Source organism: Carassius carassius, chromosome 21 (genome assembly GCF_963082965.1).
Source record: "Carassius carassius chromosome 21, fCarCar2.1, whole genome shotgun sequence".
NCBI classification, from domain to species: Eukaryota; Metazoa; Chordata; class Actinopteri; order Cypriniformes; family Cyprinidae; genus Carassius; species Carassius carassius.
The window spans coordinates 32,464,321-32,483,066 of NC_081775.1; the positions used below are offsets into that span (position 1 = coordinate 32,464,321).

General features: G+C 39.4%; 1 protein-coding gene across 2 annotated transcripts in view; it reads left to right on the plus strand.

Annotated features, from left to right (window-relative positions):
- Positions 1–532: 532 nt before the first annotated feature.
- Positions 533–18,746, plus strand: part of LOC132098192 (myosin heavy chain, fast skeletal muscle) — a 48,313-nt gene continuing 30,099 nt past the window's right edge. The window contains exons 1-40 of one of the 2 annotated variants that reach the window (XM_059504380.1): positions 533–578; positions 821–1,034; positions 1,161–1,304; positions 1,380–1,536; positions 3,148–3,175; positions 3,279–3,393; positions 3,485–3,577; positions 3,679–3,742; positions 3,840–3,938; positions 4,022–4,125; positions 4,303–4,441; positions 4,534–4,652; positions 4,772–4,921; positions 5,010–5,180; positions 5,263–5,569; positions 5,786–5,856; positions 5,940–6,027; positions 6,106–6,223; positions 6,343–6,466; positions 6,814–6,950; positions 7,053–7,308; positions 7,394–7,636; positions 7,719–7,895; positions 7,984–8,129; positions 8,216–8,306; positions 8,446–8,835; positions 8,911–9,037; positions 9,143–9,261; positions 9,369–9,565; positions 9,655–9,838; positions 9,921–10,086; positions 10,176–10,300; positions 10,484–10,792; positions 10,901–11,104; positions 11,186–11,311; positions 11,479–11,649; positions 11,733–11,837; positions 11,923–12,018; positions 12,135–12,266; positions 12,362–12,394. In XM_059504380.1, the coding sequence (XP_059360363.1) occupies positions 834–1,034; positions 1,161–1,304; positions 1,380–1,536; positions 3,148–3,175; positions 3,279–3,393; positions 3,485–3,577; positions 3,679–3,742; positions 3,840–3,938; positions 4,022–4,125; positions 4,303–4,441; positions 4,534–4,652; positions 4,772–4,921; positions 5,010–5,180; positions 5,263–5,569; positions 5,786–5,856; positions 5,940–6,027; positions 6,106–6,223; positions 6,343–6,466; positions 6,814–6,950; positions 7,053–7,308; positions 7,394–7,636; positions 7,719–7,895; positions 7,984–8,129; positions 8,216–8,306; positions 8,446–8,835; positions 8,911–9,037; positions 9,143–9,261; positions 9,369–9,565; positions 9,655–9,838; positions 9,921–10,086; positions 10,176–10,300; positions 10,484–10,792; positions 10,901–11,104; positions 11,186–11,311; positions 11,479–11,649; positions 11,733–11,837; positions 11,923–12,018; positions 12,135–12,266; positions 12,362–12,379 (5,811 nt within the window). In that variant the 5' untranslated portion in view covers positions 533–578; positions 821–833 and the 3' untranslated portion in view covers positions 12,380–12,394. Of the gene's footprint in view, positions 579–820; positions 1,035–1,160; positions 1,305–1,379; positions 1,537–3,147; positions 3,176–3,278; positions 3,394–3,484; positions 3,578–3,678; positions 3,743–3,839; positions 3,939–4,021; positions 4,126–4,302; positions 4,442–4,533; positions 4,653–4,771; positions 4,922–5,009; positions 5,181–5,262; positions 5,570–5,785; positions 5,857–5,939; positions 6,028–6,105; positions 6,224–6,342; positions 6,467–6,813; positions 6,951–7,052; positions 7,309–7,393; positions 7,637–7,718; positions 7,896–7,983; positions 8,130–8,215; positions 8,307–8,445; positions 8,836–8,910; positions 9,038–9,142; positions 9,262–9,368; positions 9,566–9,654; positions 9,839–9,920; positions 10,087–10,175; positions 10,301–10,483; positions 10,793–10,900; positions 11,105–11,185; positions 11,312–11,478; positions 11,650–11,732; positions 11,838–11,922; positions 12,019–12,134; positions 12,267–12,361; positions 12,395–18,746 lie in introns of those variants that run through there. The other variant, XM_059504381.1, reaches the window with a different exon arrangement.

The following is an 18,746-nucleotide window of genomic DNA, read 5'->3' on the forward strand; positions in this document are numbered from 1 at the left end:
AGCAAGTTCACATAAGAAAACCTACATTTAAACAAGAGTACAGCTCACATAAAGCATGGATTGTAAAACTGTTTAAACAATGTAGGTACAAAATCCAAAAGTCTATGAGTATGCTATTTCTTTAACGTGAAAACAGCTCAATATTATAAAACAATTGTGTAGAAAATTGTTTTTAGATGAAGTTAAAGTACATTGCATCTTATGGGAAGCCAAAAAAATTAAGGGGCAACTTGATGTCTTTCTATTTTCCTCTAGGACAGAGTTACATTACCATAAACCAAGCAGAATTACATGACCAAATCAAGCTGGACAGTTCTGCTGACTGTTCAGTAACAACACTATATAAATGGCACCCTCTGATTGTAGCACAGTGGCCCATCGAAGGTGGGTAAGATATTAGTTTGTGGTTGCAGAAAACTAAAATTATGCTGAAATTATATATTAACATATGTAGTCTAACCTATGTAGAGAAAACATCATGCAATACTCTTTTTGTTGTTGTTGTTTATTTGTTTACCATTGTTGTTTTTAGAATCCTGAACGTGACAGCTGTTATTTCTCTCTGAGCACTGTACCAGGTAAATTGTTAATAAAAGATTCAAAGTTTTTCACTTGCAAAAATTATGATGACAATGCATGTAATCTTTTGGGAAGTCTAATAATTGGAATTAATACATTAATAAACATTTTCATGCCCAATAAATTAAAGTTAGACTCAGTTAGAACGTTAGGCCAAAAAATAAAATGAAACTTTCAGTTAAAGTTAAAGAGTGAATCAAATTAAGTCTATCAGCATTGTGATGGCAGTTCTGCTCCACAGTTGAAGTGCCATCATGGGAGATGGTGAAATGGAGTGTTTCGGCCCGGCGGCCATTTACCTCCGGAAGCCAGAAAGAGAGAGAATCGAGGCTCAGAACACCCCCTTTGATGCCAAAACGGCATTCTTTGTGACAGATGCAGATGAGATGTACCTGAAGGGTACTCTTGTTAGTAAAGAGGGTGGCAAAGCTACTGTCAAAACTCACAGTGGGAAAGTAAGTATCATGGATAAACAAATATTTTATATGTTACTGTGCTTTAGTCTCCAGTAAAATATTGTACAAATATGTGTACAAAAAAAGTTTTATCCTTCTTCTGATACTGATCTATGTTCATTACAGACTGTCACAGTAAAAGAAGATGAAATCTTCCCCATGAATCCTCCCAAGTTTGACAAAATTGAGGACATGGCCATGATGACCCACCTCAATGAGCCTGCTGTACTTTTTAACCTCAAAGAGCGTTACGCAGCATGGATGATCTACGTAAGTCTAAGTAAATCTTGTTTTATTCCTGGTATGGGACTGAAGCATTGTAAAACTGGACTATCTTTGTTTCAGACCTACTCTGGCTTATTCTGCGTCACTGTCAATCCCTACAAGTGGCTCCCGGTGTACGACACAGTTGTTGTGGGTGGATACAGAGGCAAAAAGAGGATTGAAGCCCCACCTCACATCTTCTCCATCTCCGACAACGCCTACCAGTTTATGCTCACTGGTAAGTGGATTCTGGAAGTGTGTCAATACAAGAGGGTTAAAAAGACACACATTACACTAAAAGAAAAAATGCACTTTAAAATAAATAGTAGTGAATAATTCATTGCCTATAAATGGTGACAATGTTAACATACAGATAAGTTAAATGCAAACAGTATGTATGCCATTTTATTTCATTAACTGTGCTAAAAATGTTAGCTAAGTTTGTATAAAAAAGGACTGCATAATGTTTTACTAGTTATCTAGCTAGTAAACCATACTTAGCTGAGGTTTTCAACTGATGCAAATCCTTTAGTAAATTTCAAGAATACATTAATTTAATTATTTCTTTATAGGAACCATTATTTTGCATTATTCAATAAAGACACCTTTATTTTTTATTGTGCTTTATGCAATACAGATTGTTTAAAAGTAGCTTGACAGAGTTAACCAGGAATAATGCAGAATCAATGTTAATCGAAATAATGTATCAAGACAATTACAATTCTGCTGTAAAACAGCTCTTACTCCATAAAAGTTGTAACAAACTTTTTCTATATGAACTTACAAGAATAAATAAAAAGTAAAAGTTAAGGTTAGCATATAGCCTATAGATGTAGTGACAAATAAAAAAAAAACCAAAAATAATAAATGAGTTAACTAAAAATTAGATTGCCCCCTAATAGTCAACTAACTTTTAGTCAATGATAAGAGGCTTGTTTGACCAATATTTTATTAGTTGCAGAAAGAAAATTTACAGGAAGTGGTGAGGTCACACAGTCCGTTATGGACAGTTCATTAACAGCTGGTCTATTTGGTCATTCAATACATTGGACAGGACATCCAAATGCTCACCTATCATTCATCGACCTCAAATATGGCTTGTCATCTGAAATAAGTTAGTCACAGCAAATTTACATGGCCAATCAATCTAACATTAACCTAGAGAAATGTGCGTTTTTGAAGTGCTCACTGCAGGACAGATGGAGGTGCCGGTACATTCATTTGCTCTTAAAATACTCCCTCATTCTTGGTCACACAGATAAAAGACTTTACGCTGATTTGTTTGCACTCAAAATAACAATACATTGCGCTTTCCTAAAATAATGAAACAGGATGCACTCTGTGCACTTGAGCATGTCAGAAAAAAAAATGAACAGAAACTCTGTGTATACTTCATAATCATACTGTGTATGAATCAAATGGAAAACAAGTATTCCCAGATAATGTAATCCATATTAAACATGCCTAGAGTTGCACCCGCTACTGCAGAGATGACGAGTCAGTGTTGCCAAATTCATCCCTTATACTGAAAGGAAAGAAAGCACTTGTTTATCTGTAAATTATTAAAATGTTAATGCAGCTTCCTTACTGTTTTTCTCTGGAACATTCTTGATCATTACTTCTATTGGTGTGCTGTGCTAAGCTTTATGGTTTATTAATAAATGTGTGATTAGTCAACTAATGCTTAAAATTAATGACTACTAGTTGACCAGAAAAATCGAAAATCTAAAATTAAGTGGAGGGCAGCCCTACAAAAAAAAAAAAAACTTTACAAACATCTAACTTTCAAGTTAATATAGAGTGCAGCTTGTTCTGCAAACCCTGTTAACATCCCACGGTTTAATTTCAGATCGTGAGAACCAGTCTGTCCTGATTACGTGAGTGAATATTGCTCTGATGGAATAAGCTAAAGCTTTTCAATTATATGCATAAATTAATTGAAAATGTATTACTAAAAGAAAATCTTGTTTCAATCTCCAGTGGAGAATCTGGTGCAGGAAAGACTGTGAACACAAAACGTGTCATTCAGTACTTTGCAACTGTTGGTGCGATGTCTGGAGCGAAGAAGCCAGAGCCAGTCCCTGGAAAAATGCAGGTTAGTAAGCACTTATTCTAGACAGTGTTATTGAGCACAGTATTTGTGCTTCACCTCACATCTACTATCTGCTGCCCTACAATTACATTAGGGATCACTGGAGGACCAGATCGTTGCAGCCAACCCTCTGCTGGAGGCTTATGGTAATGCCAAGACTGTGAGGAACGACAACTCCTCTCGTTTTGTAAGTTGCACTTATGAATTATTACAGCATTGTCAAACATCAGTCACACTTTCAAAACTGCCAAACAGTTGAGATTTTGTAAATTATTTCAATCTCTTTAGGGTAAATTCATCAGGATACACTTTGGCACCACAGGAAAACTGGCCTCAGCTGATATTGAAACTTGTGAGTCAATGCTGTTTTAAGACAAATATTTTTATTTGGAGACTAATAAGTGGATTAATCAATGGAACTCTGTGTCTATTTTCATCACTTTTTACAGATCTGCTGGAAAAGTCGAGAGTAACATTCCAACTGTCGGCTGAGAGGAGTTACCACATCTTCTACCAGCTCATGACTGGACACAAGCCAGAGCTGCTCGGTGAGAAATCTAAAGGATTGTGTGTTTCAGTTATTTCCTAGTTTGAGAGCACTGTTAACATGCTGCACATCAACTCTTTATAGAGGCCCTACTCATCACCACCAACCCTTACGACTATCCAATGATCAGCCAGGGTGAAATCACTGTCAAGAGCATCAATGATGTGGAGGAGTTCATTGCCACAGATGTATGTGGACAACTCAGTTTTTATTATTAGTAGTAGAGGCTTTTTCAGATTACAAGCAATGTATCTGGTATGAAATCAAAAAGAAGAACAATAGCATGAACTGGTGTAAATACTGCATGTATAAAATATAAAATGCATATTAATGCATTATGTTTTATTTGGTCTGTGTAAAAACAGACAGCTATTGACATCCTGGGCTTCAGTGCTGATGAGAAAATCAGCATCTATAAGCTGACAGGTGCTGTGATGCATCATGGGAACATGAAGTTCAAACAGAAGCAGAGAGAGGAGCAAGCCGAACCTGACGGCACTGAGGGTAGGGTGAATTATTTACACAAATTAGCATGCACGCATTAACTGTGAAAAGTTACATTGGTGAAAGTTATGCATATAATTGTTCTTCCTCAGTGGCTGATAAAATTGCTTACCTCTTGGGCATCAACTCTGCTGACATGCTGAAAGCTCTGTGCTTCCCCAGAGTAAAGGTCGGGAATGAGATGGTAACCAAAGGCCAGACAGTACCACAGGTGATCACTTACCTTCTCAATAAATGAAAAAACATAGAAATGTCCCATAGACATTCAGAATAAATTTATTCTTGAAAAAAAAGTCTAATATAAATTACACTGACCTTTGAATTTCTCAGGTGAACAACGCTGTTTCGGCTCTTTGCAAATCTATCTATGAGAAAATGTTCTTGTGGATGGTCGTCCGTATCAATGAGATGCTGGACACCAAGCAGCCAAGACAATTCTTCATTGGTGTGCTGGACATCGCTGGATTTGAGATCTTTGATGTGAGCATCAGTTATTAATGTCTCTGTAAGAATCACGATATAAAAGATAGCAGTCAGCAGTAAGAACTTGCTTCTCTATGATTATCAGTTCAACAGCTTGGAGCAGCTTTGCATCAACTTCACAAATGAGAAACTGCAACAGTTCTTCAACCACCACATGTTTGTTCTGGAGCAAGAGGAGTACAAGAAAGAAGGTATTGAATGGGAGTTCATTGACTTTGGGATGGACTTGGCTGCCTGCATTGAGCTCATTGAGAAGGTAAGAGGATATTCTGTAAATAATTTTTTTTTTTACTCACTTTGGGACTGACTGTACTTGAGTGTAAACATTTATTCAACAGCCAATGGGCATTTTCTCCATCCTTGAAGAGGAGTGCATGTTCCCCAAGGCAACAGACACAAGCTTCAAGAACAAGCTGCATGATCAGCATCTGGGCAAAACTGCTGCCTTCCAGAAGCCCAAGCCTGCCAAAGGTAAAGCAGAGGCCCACTTCTCTCTGGTACACTACGCCGGCACTGTGGACTACAACATTGCTGGCTGGTTGGACAAGAACAAGGATCCACTGAACGACTCTGTTGTGCAACTTTACCAAAAGTCATCACTCAAAGTACTTGCCTTCCTGTATGTCTCTCATGGAGCAGCTGATGGTATGAACATCTGCATTTCTTGAATTCTTCTATATTAATATTTAATGACATGCAAAACAGAGAAAATATTCTAAACCTCATAGAAACATTAAGTATATCTATGCAAGATGATGGCAGAGCAGTTAATATCTTTCAATATCAGATATCAATATATTGAACAGCTCAATATAAGGCAACATAAAACCATTAATAACTTATTTATTTGACATAAAACAGCTGAGGGCGGTGGAGGAAAGAAAGGCAAGAAGAAGGGTGGTTCCTTCCAAACTGTGTCTGCACTTTTTAGGGTAAACATAATTCTCTCTTTTAATGAAGGACTTGAAAATCGTCTCCATTAAAGACTGAATAAATCTCATAAACATTTCCACAGGAGAACTTGGGTAAGCTGATGACTAACCTGAGGAGCACCCACCCTCACTTTGTGCGCTGCTTGATTCCTAATGAGTCTAAGACTCCAGGTAAACTTGATCCCCAAAGAATCAAATGGATCACGTTTTTAAAATACTTCAGAAACATTAAGAACATTTGCATTGCAGGTCTGATGGAGAACTTCCTGGTCATCCACCAGCTCAGGTGTAATGGTGTGCTGGAGGGTATCCGAATCTGCAGGAAGGGTTTCCCCAGCAGAATCCTATATGGTGACTTCAAGCAGAGGTAAATACACCACACCTTTTTGAATGTATTAATTAGAGATAATACACCACCTAATCTTAACCATATTTAAACATTTTTGGCTTCACCAAAAAAATAAATCTTACCTTTATGTCTTCTAGGTACAAAGTATTAAATGCTAGTGTCATCCCTGAGGGACAGTTCATTGACAACAAGAAGGCTTCAGAGAAACTCTTGGGCTCTATTGATGTTGACCACACCCAATACAAGTTTGGACACACCAAGGTGAGCTCCTGAGTTAATATACCACATGGCCAAAACCAAAAGGACTCTATTTATAATTAATGGCATGATAATTTCCATAATTCCATTTAAATTAAATCTTAATGCTACACCACACATCACATGTAAACAATCTGGTGTACAAATCTTCCTGAAGCTATTCAAAAGGGGTTCAGGTCATGTTATTCCACACCAGTCAGCAAATTATTATGCCTCCTCAAACTGAAAGCAAAGAATTCCCTTAACTGTCTGTTCTATAGAATTTAATTCAAACTTTATTATAATGGGTGATATAATGTAACCGAGGTCTCTGTCACTGTACCAATAATATATTTGTATTATTCTTGTAGGTGTTCTTCAAAGCTGGTCTGTTGGGCACTCTAGAGGAGATGAGAGATGAGAAACTAGCAGAGCTGGTTACCATGACTCAGGCTTTGTGCCGTGGATATGTCATGAGGAAGGAGTTTGTAAAAATGATGGAGAGAAGGTAGGAGGAGAGGGGAGGAAGATGAACTTACAAAACTGTTTGGAACACAACTGTTGATATGACAAATGATAATGACTGATTTACGGATTATAATTTACACAGAGAATCAATTTATTCCATCCAATACAACATTCGCTCATTCATGAATGTCAAACATTGGCCATGGATGAAGCTCTACTTCAAGATCAAGCCTCTTCTGAAGAGTGCAGAGACTGAGAAGGAAATGGCTGCCATGAAGGAGAACTATGAAAAAATGAAGGAGGATCTGGCAAAGGCATTAGCTAAAAAGAAGGAGCTCGAGGAGAAAATGGTGTCACTCCTTCAGGAGAAAAATGACCTTCAACTTCAAGTAACATCTGTGAGTATTTCAGCTCTTATTGATCCTAATATGGATCCTATAGCTATGAACATAAATCATTAACTACATCCATGTCACTGAACAGGAATCTGAAAACCTCTCTGATGCTGAGGAGAGATGTGAAGGGCTCATCAAAAGCAAGATCCAGCTCGAGGCCAAACTCAAAGATACAAACGAGAGACTGGAGGATGAGGAGGAAATCAATGCTGAACTGACTGCCAAGAAGAGGAAACTGGAGGATGAATGCTCCGAGCTGAAGAAAGACATCGATGACCTGGAGCTCACCTTGGCAAAAGTGGAGAAGGAAAAACATGCAACAGAAAATAAGGTCAATATTCTTGTCACATTTTGTTCACACTTCTGAATTCAGGCTGCTGAAAATGAAACTAATAAACAAGGTTTCCATTTAGGTGAAAAACCTGACAGAGGAGATGGCCTCTCAGGATGAGAGCATCGCCAAGCTGACCAAAGAGAAGAAAGCCCTCCAAGAGGCACACCAGCAGACTCTTGATGACCTTCAGGCAGAGGAAGACAAAGTCAACACTCTGACTAAAGCTAAGACAAAGCTTGAGCAGCAAGTGGATGATGTAAGATGTTTGGCATGGAAATAAGGCCATCAGTCAAAGCAGAATTAATTATTACATACCTCTATTGTTCTGGTTTCTATCACAATAGCTTGAGGGCTCACTGGAACAAGAGAAGAAGCTCCGTATGGACCTTGAGAGAGCCAAGAGAAAGCTTGAGGGTGATCTGAAACTGGCCCAAGAGTCCATAATGGACCTGGAGAATGAAAAACAGCAATCAGATGAGAAGATCAAAAAGTGAGCAGACATTAAATGTTTGAACTTTACACAATTATACAAAATAAGTATTTGGCAAGTTCTGCAAAACACTACTTTCAAAACAGGAAGGACTTTGAGATAAGTCAACTTCTCAGCAAGATTGAGGATGAACAGTCTTTGGGAGCACAGCTTCAGAAGAAGATCAAAGAACTTCAGGTAAAGCTGACCATAATCTTTTTTATGTGAAACTGTAAAGTTCTTGGATAGCTGGGCATTTTACATTTCATTTTAACATGAAATTACATTACAGTACAATTATAAATTTCGCAAAGTGGATTTTTTTCCCCTCAACTAGGCCCGTATTGAGGAGCTGGAAGAGGAAATTGAGGCAGAGCGAGCTGCTCGTGCAAAAGTGGAGAAGCAGAGAGCTGATCTCTCCAGGGAACTTGAAGAGATCAGCGAGAGGCTTGAGGAAGCTGGTGGTGCCACTGCTGCCCAGATTGAGATGAACAAAAAGCGTGAAGCTGAATTCCAGAAGTTACGTCGTGATCTGGAGGAGTCCACCTTGCAGCATGAAGCTACAGCTGCAGCTCTCCGAAAGAAGCAGGCAGACAGTGTGGCTGAACTCGGAGAACAGATCGACAACCTCCAGCGGGTCAAGCAGAAGCTGGAGAAGGAGAAGAGTGAATACAAGATGGAGATTGATGACTTGACAAGCAACATGGAGGCTGTGGCTAAAGCAAAGGTAATGTCATGAGAGAATCATTAAATATAAAAGCATCTTTACAAACATCTTTTTTATAACCCTGTATCTTTTAAGGCTAATTTAGAGAAGATGTGCCGTACCCTGGAAGACCAGCTGAGTGAAATCAAGACCAAGAGTGATGAAAATATTCGTCAGCTGAATGACATGAATGCACAACGTGCAAGACTTCAGACTGAAAATGGTAAGGCATGGCAAATAAGGTACACATGTCAAAACCTTAAGAAAAATATTCAAAAATTGTCTATGATATTATGTTTCATTGTAATATTTCTAACGTGATTCCAAGGTGAATTTAGCCGCCAACTGGAAGAGAAAGAGGCACTTGTTTCACAGCTAACTAGAGGCAAACAGGCTTATACACAGCAAATTGAGGAACTCAAAAGGCATGTTGAGGAAGAAGTCAAGGTAGAGTTATACAAAATTAATGAGTTAATTTTGAAAATTAATTTTCAACAATCTAAATAATTGTAAAGACTGGACTATTGAAAAGGCCAAAATGTGATGCTTTAAAGGCCAAGAATGCTCTGGCCCATGCGGTTCAGTCTGCCCGTCATGACTGTGACTTGCTCAGAGAGCAGTATGAGGAGGAGCAGGAGGCCAAAGCTGAACTCCAGCGTGGAATGTCTAAGGCCAACAGTGAGGTGGCTCAGTGGAGAACCAAATATGAGACTGATGCCATCCAGCGCACTGAGGAGCTTGAGGAATCCAAGTAAACAGCAAAGAACAATTTCTTTGGCACCCTATATTTAATATCACAAACTTTAATAAGATTTTATAATTTCATACCCCTTTCTTCAGGAAAAAGCTTGCCCAGCGTCTGCAGGATGCTGAAGAATCCATTGAAGCGGTGAACTCCAAGTGTGCCTCTCTGGAAAAAACCAAACAGAGACTGCAGGGTGAAGTAGAGGACCTCATGATTGATGTGGAGAGGGCAAATTCATTGGCTGCCAACCTTGACAAGAAACAAAGAAACTTTGACAAGGTGAGAAGGATGTGCATAATCTTTAAATCTAAACCTTGAGCCATGGACTTGGCTAATTAACAATGACTAACTTGTTCTCCAGGTCCTAGCAGAATGGAAACAGAAGTATGAGGAAAGCCAGGCTGAACTAGAAGGTGCTCAGAAAGAAGCTCGTTCTCTCAGCACTGAGCTTTTCAAAATGAAGAACTCCTATGAGGAAGCTCTTGACAACCTCGAGACCCTGAAGAGGGAGAACAAGAATCTACAACGTAAATGCCACTTTTATTGTTCACAAAGCATTTTTAAAACATGCGTTAAAATAGAAATTTTTACCATTCCACTTTTTTAAACCCTTTAGAGGAAATTTCTGAGCTTACTGAGCAGCTTGGAGAGACAGGAAAAAGCATTCATGAGTTAGAAAAAGCCAAGAAGACAGTGGAGTCTGAGAAATCAGAGATCCAGACTGCCCTTGAAGAAGCCGAGGTGCTATTCCTTCTCTACAATATTAACATTTTGTCACCTTTATTTATATAGCGCTTTAAACAAAATACATTGCGTCAAAGCAACTGTTTTTGAACTGAATTTTGATACTATTGCTTTGAATAACATTAGATATTGAACATGTAATGGTTCATCCCTAATAAATGTTGTCTTTTTTCCCTATAGGGCACCCTGGAGCATGAAGAGTCCAAGATTCTTCGTGTGCAGCTGGAGCTGAACCAGGTGAAGAGTGAGATTGACAGGAAGCTTGCTGAGAAGGACGAGGAGATGGAACAGATCAAGAGGAACAGCCAAAGAGTGATTGATTCCATGCAGAGCACTCTGGACTCTGAGGTCAGGAGCAGAAATGATGCCCTGAGAGTTAAAAAGAAGATGGAGGGAGATCTGAATGAGATGGAGATCCAGCTGAGTCATGCCAACCGCCAGGCTGCTGAGGCCCAGAAACAGCTCAGGAATGTCCAAGGACAACTCAAAGTATATTTTTGTAGAATGAGGAACTGCAACACATATAACATGTTTAATAATATGATACATGAATTAGACTAAACATGACATGCAATGACAAGCAGAAAATTTCCACAGGATGCCCAACTGCACCTTGATGAAGCTGTCAGAGGACAGGAGGACATGAAGGAGCAGGTGGCCATGGTGGAGCGCAGGAATAACCTGATGCAAGCAGAGATTGAGGAACTGAGAGCTGGCCTGGAGCAAACAGAGAGAGGCCGCAAAGTGGCGGAGCAGGAGCTGGTGGATGCCAGCGAGCGTGTGGGACTTCTGCACTCACAAGTACAGAAAAACTATACTCGGGTTACATGATTACAGAGTTTTAGTTAAATGTACACTAAACACACTGCTTAAATCCCACAGAATACAAGTCTTATTAACACCAAGAAGAAGCTTGAGGCTGATCTGGTCCAGGTTCAAGGTGAGGTGGACGATGCAGTCCAGGAGGCCAGAAATGCAGAGGAGAAAGCCAAGAAGGCTATCACTGATGTGAGTGTTTACTTTCTGTTGCTCTGTTCTAAATTACAGTGTTTTTACTTTGTTTATCTGTATTTAAATTAATTTTATAAATTTCCATCTAAATACAAAGGGAACCTTAATGGGAGGCATTTCAGTCTGTATTGGCTAGTTAATTTGCATTGGCTCATATATTTTAGGCTGCCATGATGGCTGAGGAGCTGAAGAAGGAGCAGGACACAAGTGCTCACCTGGAGAGGATGAAGAAGAACCTGGAGGTGACTGTCAAAGACCTGCAGCACCGTCTGGATGAAGCTGAGAGTCTGGCCATGAAGGGTGGAAAGAAACAGCTCCAGAAACTGGAGTCCAGGGTAAATGACAAGCTAAACACAGTCTTAGATGAACTGGCTATGGTAGAGATTTGACAGGTGACAACAATAACTCTCTACTGAAGGTGCGCGAGTTGGAGGCTGAAGTTGAAGCTGAACAGAGACGTGGTGCAGATGCTGTCAAAGGAGTGCGCAAATATGAAAGGAGAGTGAAGGAGCTCACCTACCAGGTAAAACTACACAATATTTAGAAACCACATTTCATTATAATTTACATAGGTAAACTAAGACCATCAACAATACTTTCACCCAAAGACTGAGGAAGACAAGAAGAATGTGAATCGTCTCCAGGATCTGGTAGACAAGCTGCAGCTGAAAGTGAAGGCCTACAAGCGCCAGGCAGAAGAAGCTGTAAGTCTAATGTCACATGTCTTAAGTGTGAGGTTTTTATATTTTTTAGACAATACATTCAGTGCCATGAGTGCAATGTTCTGAAAGGGGTTGGATATCTGGTGTCATCCTAACAGGAAGAGCAGGCCAACACTCACCTGTCCAGGTACAGGAAGGTGCAGCACGAGCTGGAGGAGGCTCAGGAGCGCGCTGACATTGCTGAGTCCCAGGTCAACAAGCTGAGAGCCAAGAGCCGCGACGCTGGGAAGGTATTGTAAAGCTTAATATATATATATACATATATAAATATGTTTTATATAAAAAATAGCACATAACTATTCATTTTTCTTTTCTGTTACTGAAGACCAAAGATGAAGAATGAAAATGATGCATCACACAAGCTAACATCTACAAGCAAGCATATAATATGACTTACTTGTGCTGTGTGTTAAATGTCCATTAAATATATGTATTCAAGTCACTCTCTGTTTTTGTTATTTTAGCTCAACTGGCAGATCATGGAGCCAACAATGCCACAATCACAGGTTCAATTATCAGGGAATGCATGAACTAATAATAAATTACATTAATGAAGTATAGGTCTAAGTTTGTAATCAATGTACAGGTGTAAATATATTTTCAAACAAATACCTCAATATAACAATTCTGTTAAATTACAAAACAGACATTAAAAGTTATTCTGTTATACATGCTGTAATATAACACACACAGTCACATCTTCTCACTTTATTGACGAATAAGAACATTCAGAAATCATGTTCAAACAAGACATTATGAGTATTTAAACTACCTAACACACATAATTTTGTGTGAAAGGCATGACTTATAATGTCATTGGCTACTTTCATTCATCCTTCTCCCCTTGCATCAACCAAGAATAGGAACTGTGTATGACAAAGTTACAAATCATGCAATGGTAAAAGCCATGGCTCGATGCATAGCACACACTAGCAATATCTGTCTTTCAACAAATCGGGAAGAACTTTATGAATTTTTAAATGATCTGTAAAAAATAATTATATTCATCAGTCAAGTTTTCTCCATTCTAACACCCTAAATCAAACCATAATACTGTCAATATTTTTTTTTGTTTCATGTTCAAGAATTCACAAATTCTTACTTGTGTGGTGTGTGTAAAGTGTTACAATTTATGTTTACTTAAAAGGAACACTCCACCTTTTTTGAAAATAGGCTCATTTTCCCACTCCCCTAGAGTTATACAGTTGAGTTTTACCATTTTCGAATATATTCAGATGATCTTTAGGTCTGGTGGTAGCACTTTTAGCTTAGCTTAGCACAGATCATTGAATTTGTTCATTTTTGAGCAAGATGCTCACATTCTAATCAAATTCAACGATCTGTGCTAAGCTAAGCTAAAAGAGCTACTGCCAGAGACAGAGATTGGCTGAATGGATTTGAAAACAGTAAAACTCAACTGTTTAACTCTAGGGAAGTTGGAAAATGAGCCTATTTCCAAAAAAAATGGAGTGTTCCTTTAAAATAACATGCTTTTAAACTTGTTTTATAAGTTAGAGGAAAGACAGGAGAGTCACATAACTTTATCAAAAGTTCGTATCATTCATTATACTTAAGATGGAAATGTATAAAATTAATTTATAACAATAGAAAGATTATAAATTACATGAATAGCTAATTATGTTTCAATTCCTATTTATTATTTAAATTTAGTGATAAAATGGCATCATTTAAAAAGGGATCAAAAATATATACATTTTTGGAATACAAAAATGTTTAAGGCATTGACAGAGCATATCACAAATGCAGACTGTCCTCCAATAAAAAAACAACCCTACAGGTAGCTTGTGCAAGCAACTTATTATGACCTACATTTATGTTTAAAGGTTTAGTAAAATAATGACAGTGTCATGTTGTGTCCGTCGTCATGAAATGACGCATGCCTGTCATTACCAATCAAAATTTGTGTTTATTTAAATGACTTTTTACATGGTCCAACCCGATCTCATGGCAATTTGTACATATTTTACTAAGTGGCTATTTCATTCGAATACATACGAATGACCACACCTAAACCCTCCACTAAACCTACCCTCACAGAAATCATGCAAAATCATGTTTTACAGTGCATATACATTTTTCTCCTCTCCTCTCTTTCGCCCAAGTTTTTCACAAGTTCATCAAACAACTGTGGTAAAAATATTTCTCAAGCATTGTGAGTAATAGCTTCTCCTGCAATTGTTATTTGCACCTCTTGCCACATGTACAGTTTATCTATCTCTGTCGGTGATGAGGGATTCACATGTGATAAATGCAGGGAAATATTTAGGCTGACAGAGAAGATTTCAGAATTAGAGATATGCATCCAAACTTTAATTGAGGACAGTAAGAATGTTAGGGCTCTAGATGTGGCTTTGGATGCGTCTAGCTCAGGGATTCCTTTACATTGTTTGGTTCCGGCAACAGAGCCCCTGCAGCAGGGCAACTGGGTGACGGTGAGGCAGCGTAGTCGTGGGTCAAAACACTGCTCTTCTGTTCCGATCAAAACATTAAACAGGTTCTCCCCACTCAGTGATGCACCCACTGAAAAACCTGGTGAAAGTGCCCTAGTTATTGGTGACGATATTGTACGGAACGTGAATAAAGAGACACCTGCCACCATAGTCAAATGTTTACCGGGAGCCAGAGCGCCTGACATCTTGGCAAATTTAAAAGTGCTGGCGTAAATACAGTAAGATTGTTATTCATGCCAGCGCTAATGATGTTCGACTTCGCCAGTCGGAGATCACTAAAAATAACATTAAAGAGGTGTGTAAAGTCAAGTCATGTCACCTTTATTTATATAGCGCTTTAAACAAAATACATCGCGTCAAAGCAACTGAACAACATTCATTAGGAAAACAGTGTGTCAATGATTCAAAATGATAGTTAAAGGCAGTTCATCATTGACTTCAGTGATGTCATCTCTGTTCAGTTTAAATAGTGTCTGTGCATTTATTTGCAATCAAGTCAATGATATCGCTGTAGATGAAGTGACCCCAACTACGCAAACCAGAGGCGACAGCGGCAAGGAACCGAAACTCCATCGCTGACAGAATGGAGAAAAAAACCTTGGGAGAAACCAGGCTCAGTTGGGGGGCCAGTTCTCCTCTGACCAGACGAAACCAGTAGTTCAATTCCAGGCTGCAGCAAAGTCAGATTGTCCAGAAGAATCATCTGTTTCCTGTGGTCTTGTCCTGGTGCTCCTCTGAAACAAGGTCTTTACAGGGGATCTGTATCTGGGGCTCTAGTTTTCCTGGTCTCCGCTGTCTTTCAGGGATGTAGAGGTCCTTTCTAGGTGCTGATCCACCATCTGGTCTGGATACGTACTGGATCCGGGTAACTGCAGTGACCCTCTGATCTGGATACAGACTGGATCTGGTGGCTACGGTGACCTTGGAATAAGAGAGAAACAGACTAATATTAGTGTAGATGCCATTCTTCTAGTGATGTAGCAAGTACATCGGGTGTGTAAGGTCCGCCCACTGGTCCAAGGACGGTAGCCAATGGCACGGTCGAAGGGTTCCTGCGTGTCACTGCCCTTATGCAACGCAACAAGTTTAAATTAAATACATCTCTTTATGTGTATTACCTATGTGTTTTCATCTGACTCCAATTATGAAAAAGGGTTTACCCCCATTTGGTTATTTATAAAGTTGACCACGTGTTTGATTATTCTATTTAACCCTTAGTTTGAATTATACTCGTTCATTCGGAAACCTATAACCTTTTTGAGTCTCGCACAAATCGGGATTACGATCTCTTAATCACAAACTCGTCAGTCTTGGTCATTAGACAGAGGCAATTCAATGATACTTTTATAAGCAGCACCATGCTTGCTTATTTCTAAAAGTATGTTATTCAGTCCCCAAAGATCTGAACACACTTCATTAAAGTAAGACTATGTCTATCCAGAGGTCATGACCATTACCATAGAACCAAGCTGATCAATTTAACTTCCTCTAATGGTAACTTTACATAATCATGCCGTGGTTTCCCACGTACACTTAGTTAGAATAATATTACAATAATCAGAGGTTGAGGCTCACCCTATTCAGATTGATCTAAAAACACTCTGTTGTTCTGAACGGAAAACCCACTATTAGCCCCTACAGTCTAAGTACACATGACTAATGCCAATGTGTTAGTCGGAGCTCTAAAACTTCAGTCAACGTGCCCCGATGTTCCACAAACTGAGTTTTAGTCCGTTTCTAACCTGAGCATAGATTTGTGATATTATTGGCTTAATATAATTTACTAGAGTTAATCATTTCGAAGTCAATCAGAATAAATTCAAACATAACAATTTATTAATCAGGCAATAGAACAATAATTCAAATCCAATTCCAAGAATAAAACATAAATCCATTATATACATTAATTCAGAAATCAAAGAATATAAAAGTATTTACCTGGCAATGAAAAGGACTACACACAGCACAATTCTGAATATCAGTGTGAGCCAGGGCTTAAAGCGGGCCGGGCGGGGCTAATAGCCTCGGGCCAGTAGCACCGAGGCCAGAATAGCGCAGGGTTTCCACAGTGGAGCCTGAAGCTCCGCTGCGCGTCACTAAAACACGCCCTTTACACGCCTCTCAGGAACAACGTCATGCTACCTCATCATTTCACCAACAAAGAAAAGTTATCTGAAAACTAAGTCGTCACTGGAACATGCGCGATCACAAAACGAACATGGGTAAAGCGGCCGTTTGTTTGCATGCTTTGTTATATATTAAAATTCAAAAGCATCGATGTTTTAACTATAGAATAAGTGATATATTGATCATATTGATTTAATTTATCAGGACTCAAAACTAATCACACATAAATACACTTATTTCTATTTTATTTATTTTTAACGCTTATAAAAATAGCCCGCTAATTCAGTCGAGTCTGTTTCTGTTTATTTGTAGCCACAGTAGCCTATACGTCACATTTAGAATGAATGATAATATCTCTATTTTTATAAAAGCTCCCGAACAAAAAACATTATTATATTTTTTTTATGATAGGAAACGTGAGCTAAACTCTCGAGATGAGGCTTGTGACAGATAATATAAGTTACTAAATAAATACACGATTGTGATAGAGAATAAGAAGCTGACGTCTGATTTCTCCAAGGGGTTATATTTACCATGTTAACTATGGTAACATGTTTAGCGTGCATAGTCTTTTGTATTGCTGATAAATATTTCTGCCTTGTTTAAGTGATTATAATCCACATTGGATCAAGTTATTTCAAACACTTGCTGCTGACTGAAAGTGAGTTTTGAGATTGACTTATTTAAAAAAGTGTTTAATGCTGGTGTTAAAGCATGTTATCTTTCTGAAATGATCCGCAGCGCAGACGCTCTCTATTTTTTATAAAAGCTCCCGAACAAAAATCATTATTATATTTTGATGATATGCAACGTGGAGCTAAACTCACGAAACGAGACGACAGATAAAATGTTACTTAATAAATACACAATTGTGATAGAGAATAAGAAGCTGACGTCTGATTTATCCAAGCGGTCATATTTACCATGTTTAGTATGGTAATGTTAATTTTTAGCGTGCATAGTCTTTTACATCTCTTATAAATATTTCTGCCTTCTTTAGTGATTATAATCCACATCGGATCAAGTTATTTCAAACACTTGCTGCTAACTAAGAGTGAGTTTTGAGCTCAACTTATTTTAAAAAGTCTTTAATACCGGTGTTAAAGCTGTTATCTCTCTGAAATGATCTGCAGTGCTGAGCTCTCTAGACGCGGAGACACTCCGCCTTTGTTCATAACCCCTCCTCTAGCCCCAGCTGACCCGCTTTGGCCCAAGGTTTTAGTCGGGCCAAAAAAACCTGGCCGTTGGCCCAGAGGAAGCCCCGGCGAGGCACGATCAAGCCCCGGAAGTGAGAGTGGAAACGCGACTGGCCCTGGCACGCACTAGCACGCCCGGTTTAAGCTCGATAGTGGAAACACGGCTAATTACAATTTAATTGAGGTTCAACAAACAAAAAACAGATGCAATACGGATAAACAAATGATAAAGCTTGGCTTATTTAATATCAGATCCCTTTCTACGAAAACACTTTTTGTAAATAATATGATCACTGATCATAATCTAGATGTGCTCTGTTTGACAGAAACCTGGCTAAAACCTGATGATTTTAAATGACGCTCACAAGTCCGGGGTAAGTATACAGCGTGCTGCTAACAGTCCCACCACGTCTACTGCGTGTGTTTCTCTGCACAGGCCCGGTGCACCCAGGACGCGATCTTCCCAGATGTCCTTCACTGTGACGCCGGGACACCACGGACCCTGGGTGCATCCACAGCGGAGGACGCGAGCCGGGTCCCGGGCGACGACTTCTCCCCCTCCTGCCTTCGAGATCTCCATCCGGAACCGCTTCGCTCCCCTCCGCGAGACAGGACGCGACGCTGTGATCATCGGAGACTCCATCGTCCGACACGTAAGTGCTACGTTAGCCGAAGGTAAAGTGCACACTCATTGTTTGCCTGGTGCTCGTGTTCTCGATGTTTCTGCGCAGATATCCGCGATCTTGAAGGCCGACGAGAGCCCCAGAGCGGTCATGCTTCACGCCGGGGTTAACGACACCACGCTGCGGCAGACGGAGACGCTGAAGAGGGACTTCAGCAGCCTGATCGAGACGGTTCGCAGCACGACGCCCGCGGCAACGATCGTCGTGTCATGACCACTGCCCACGTATCGACG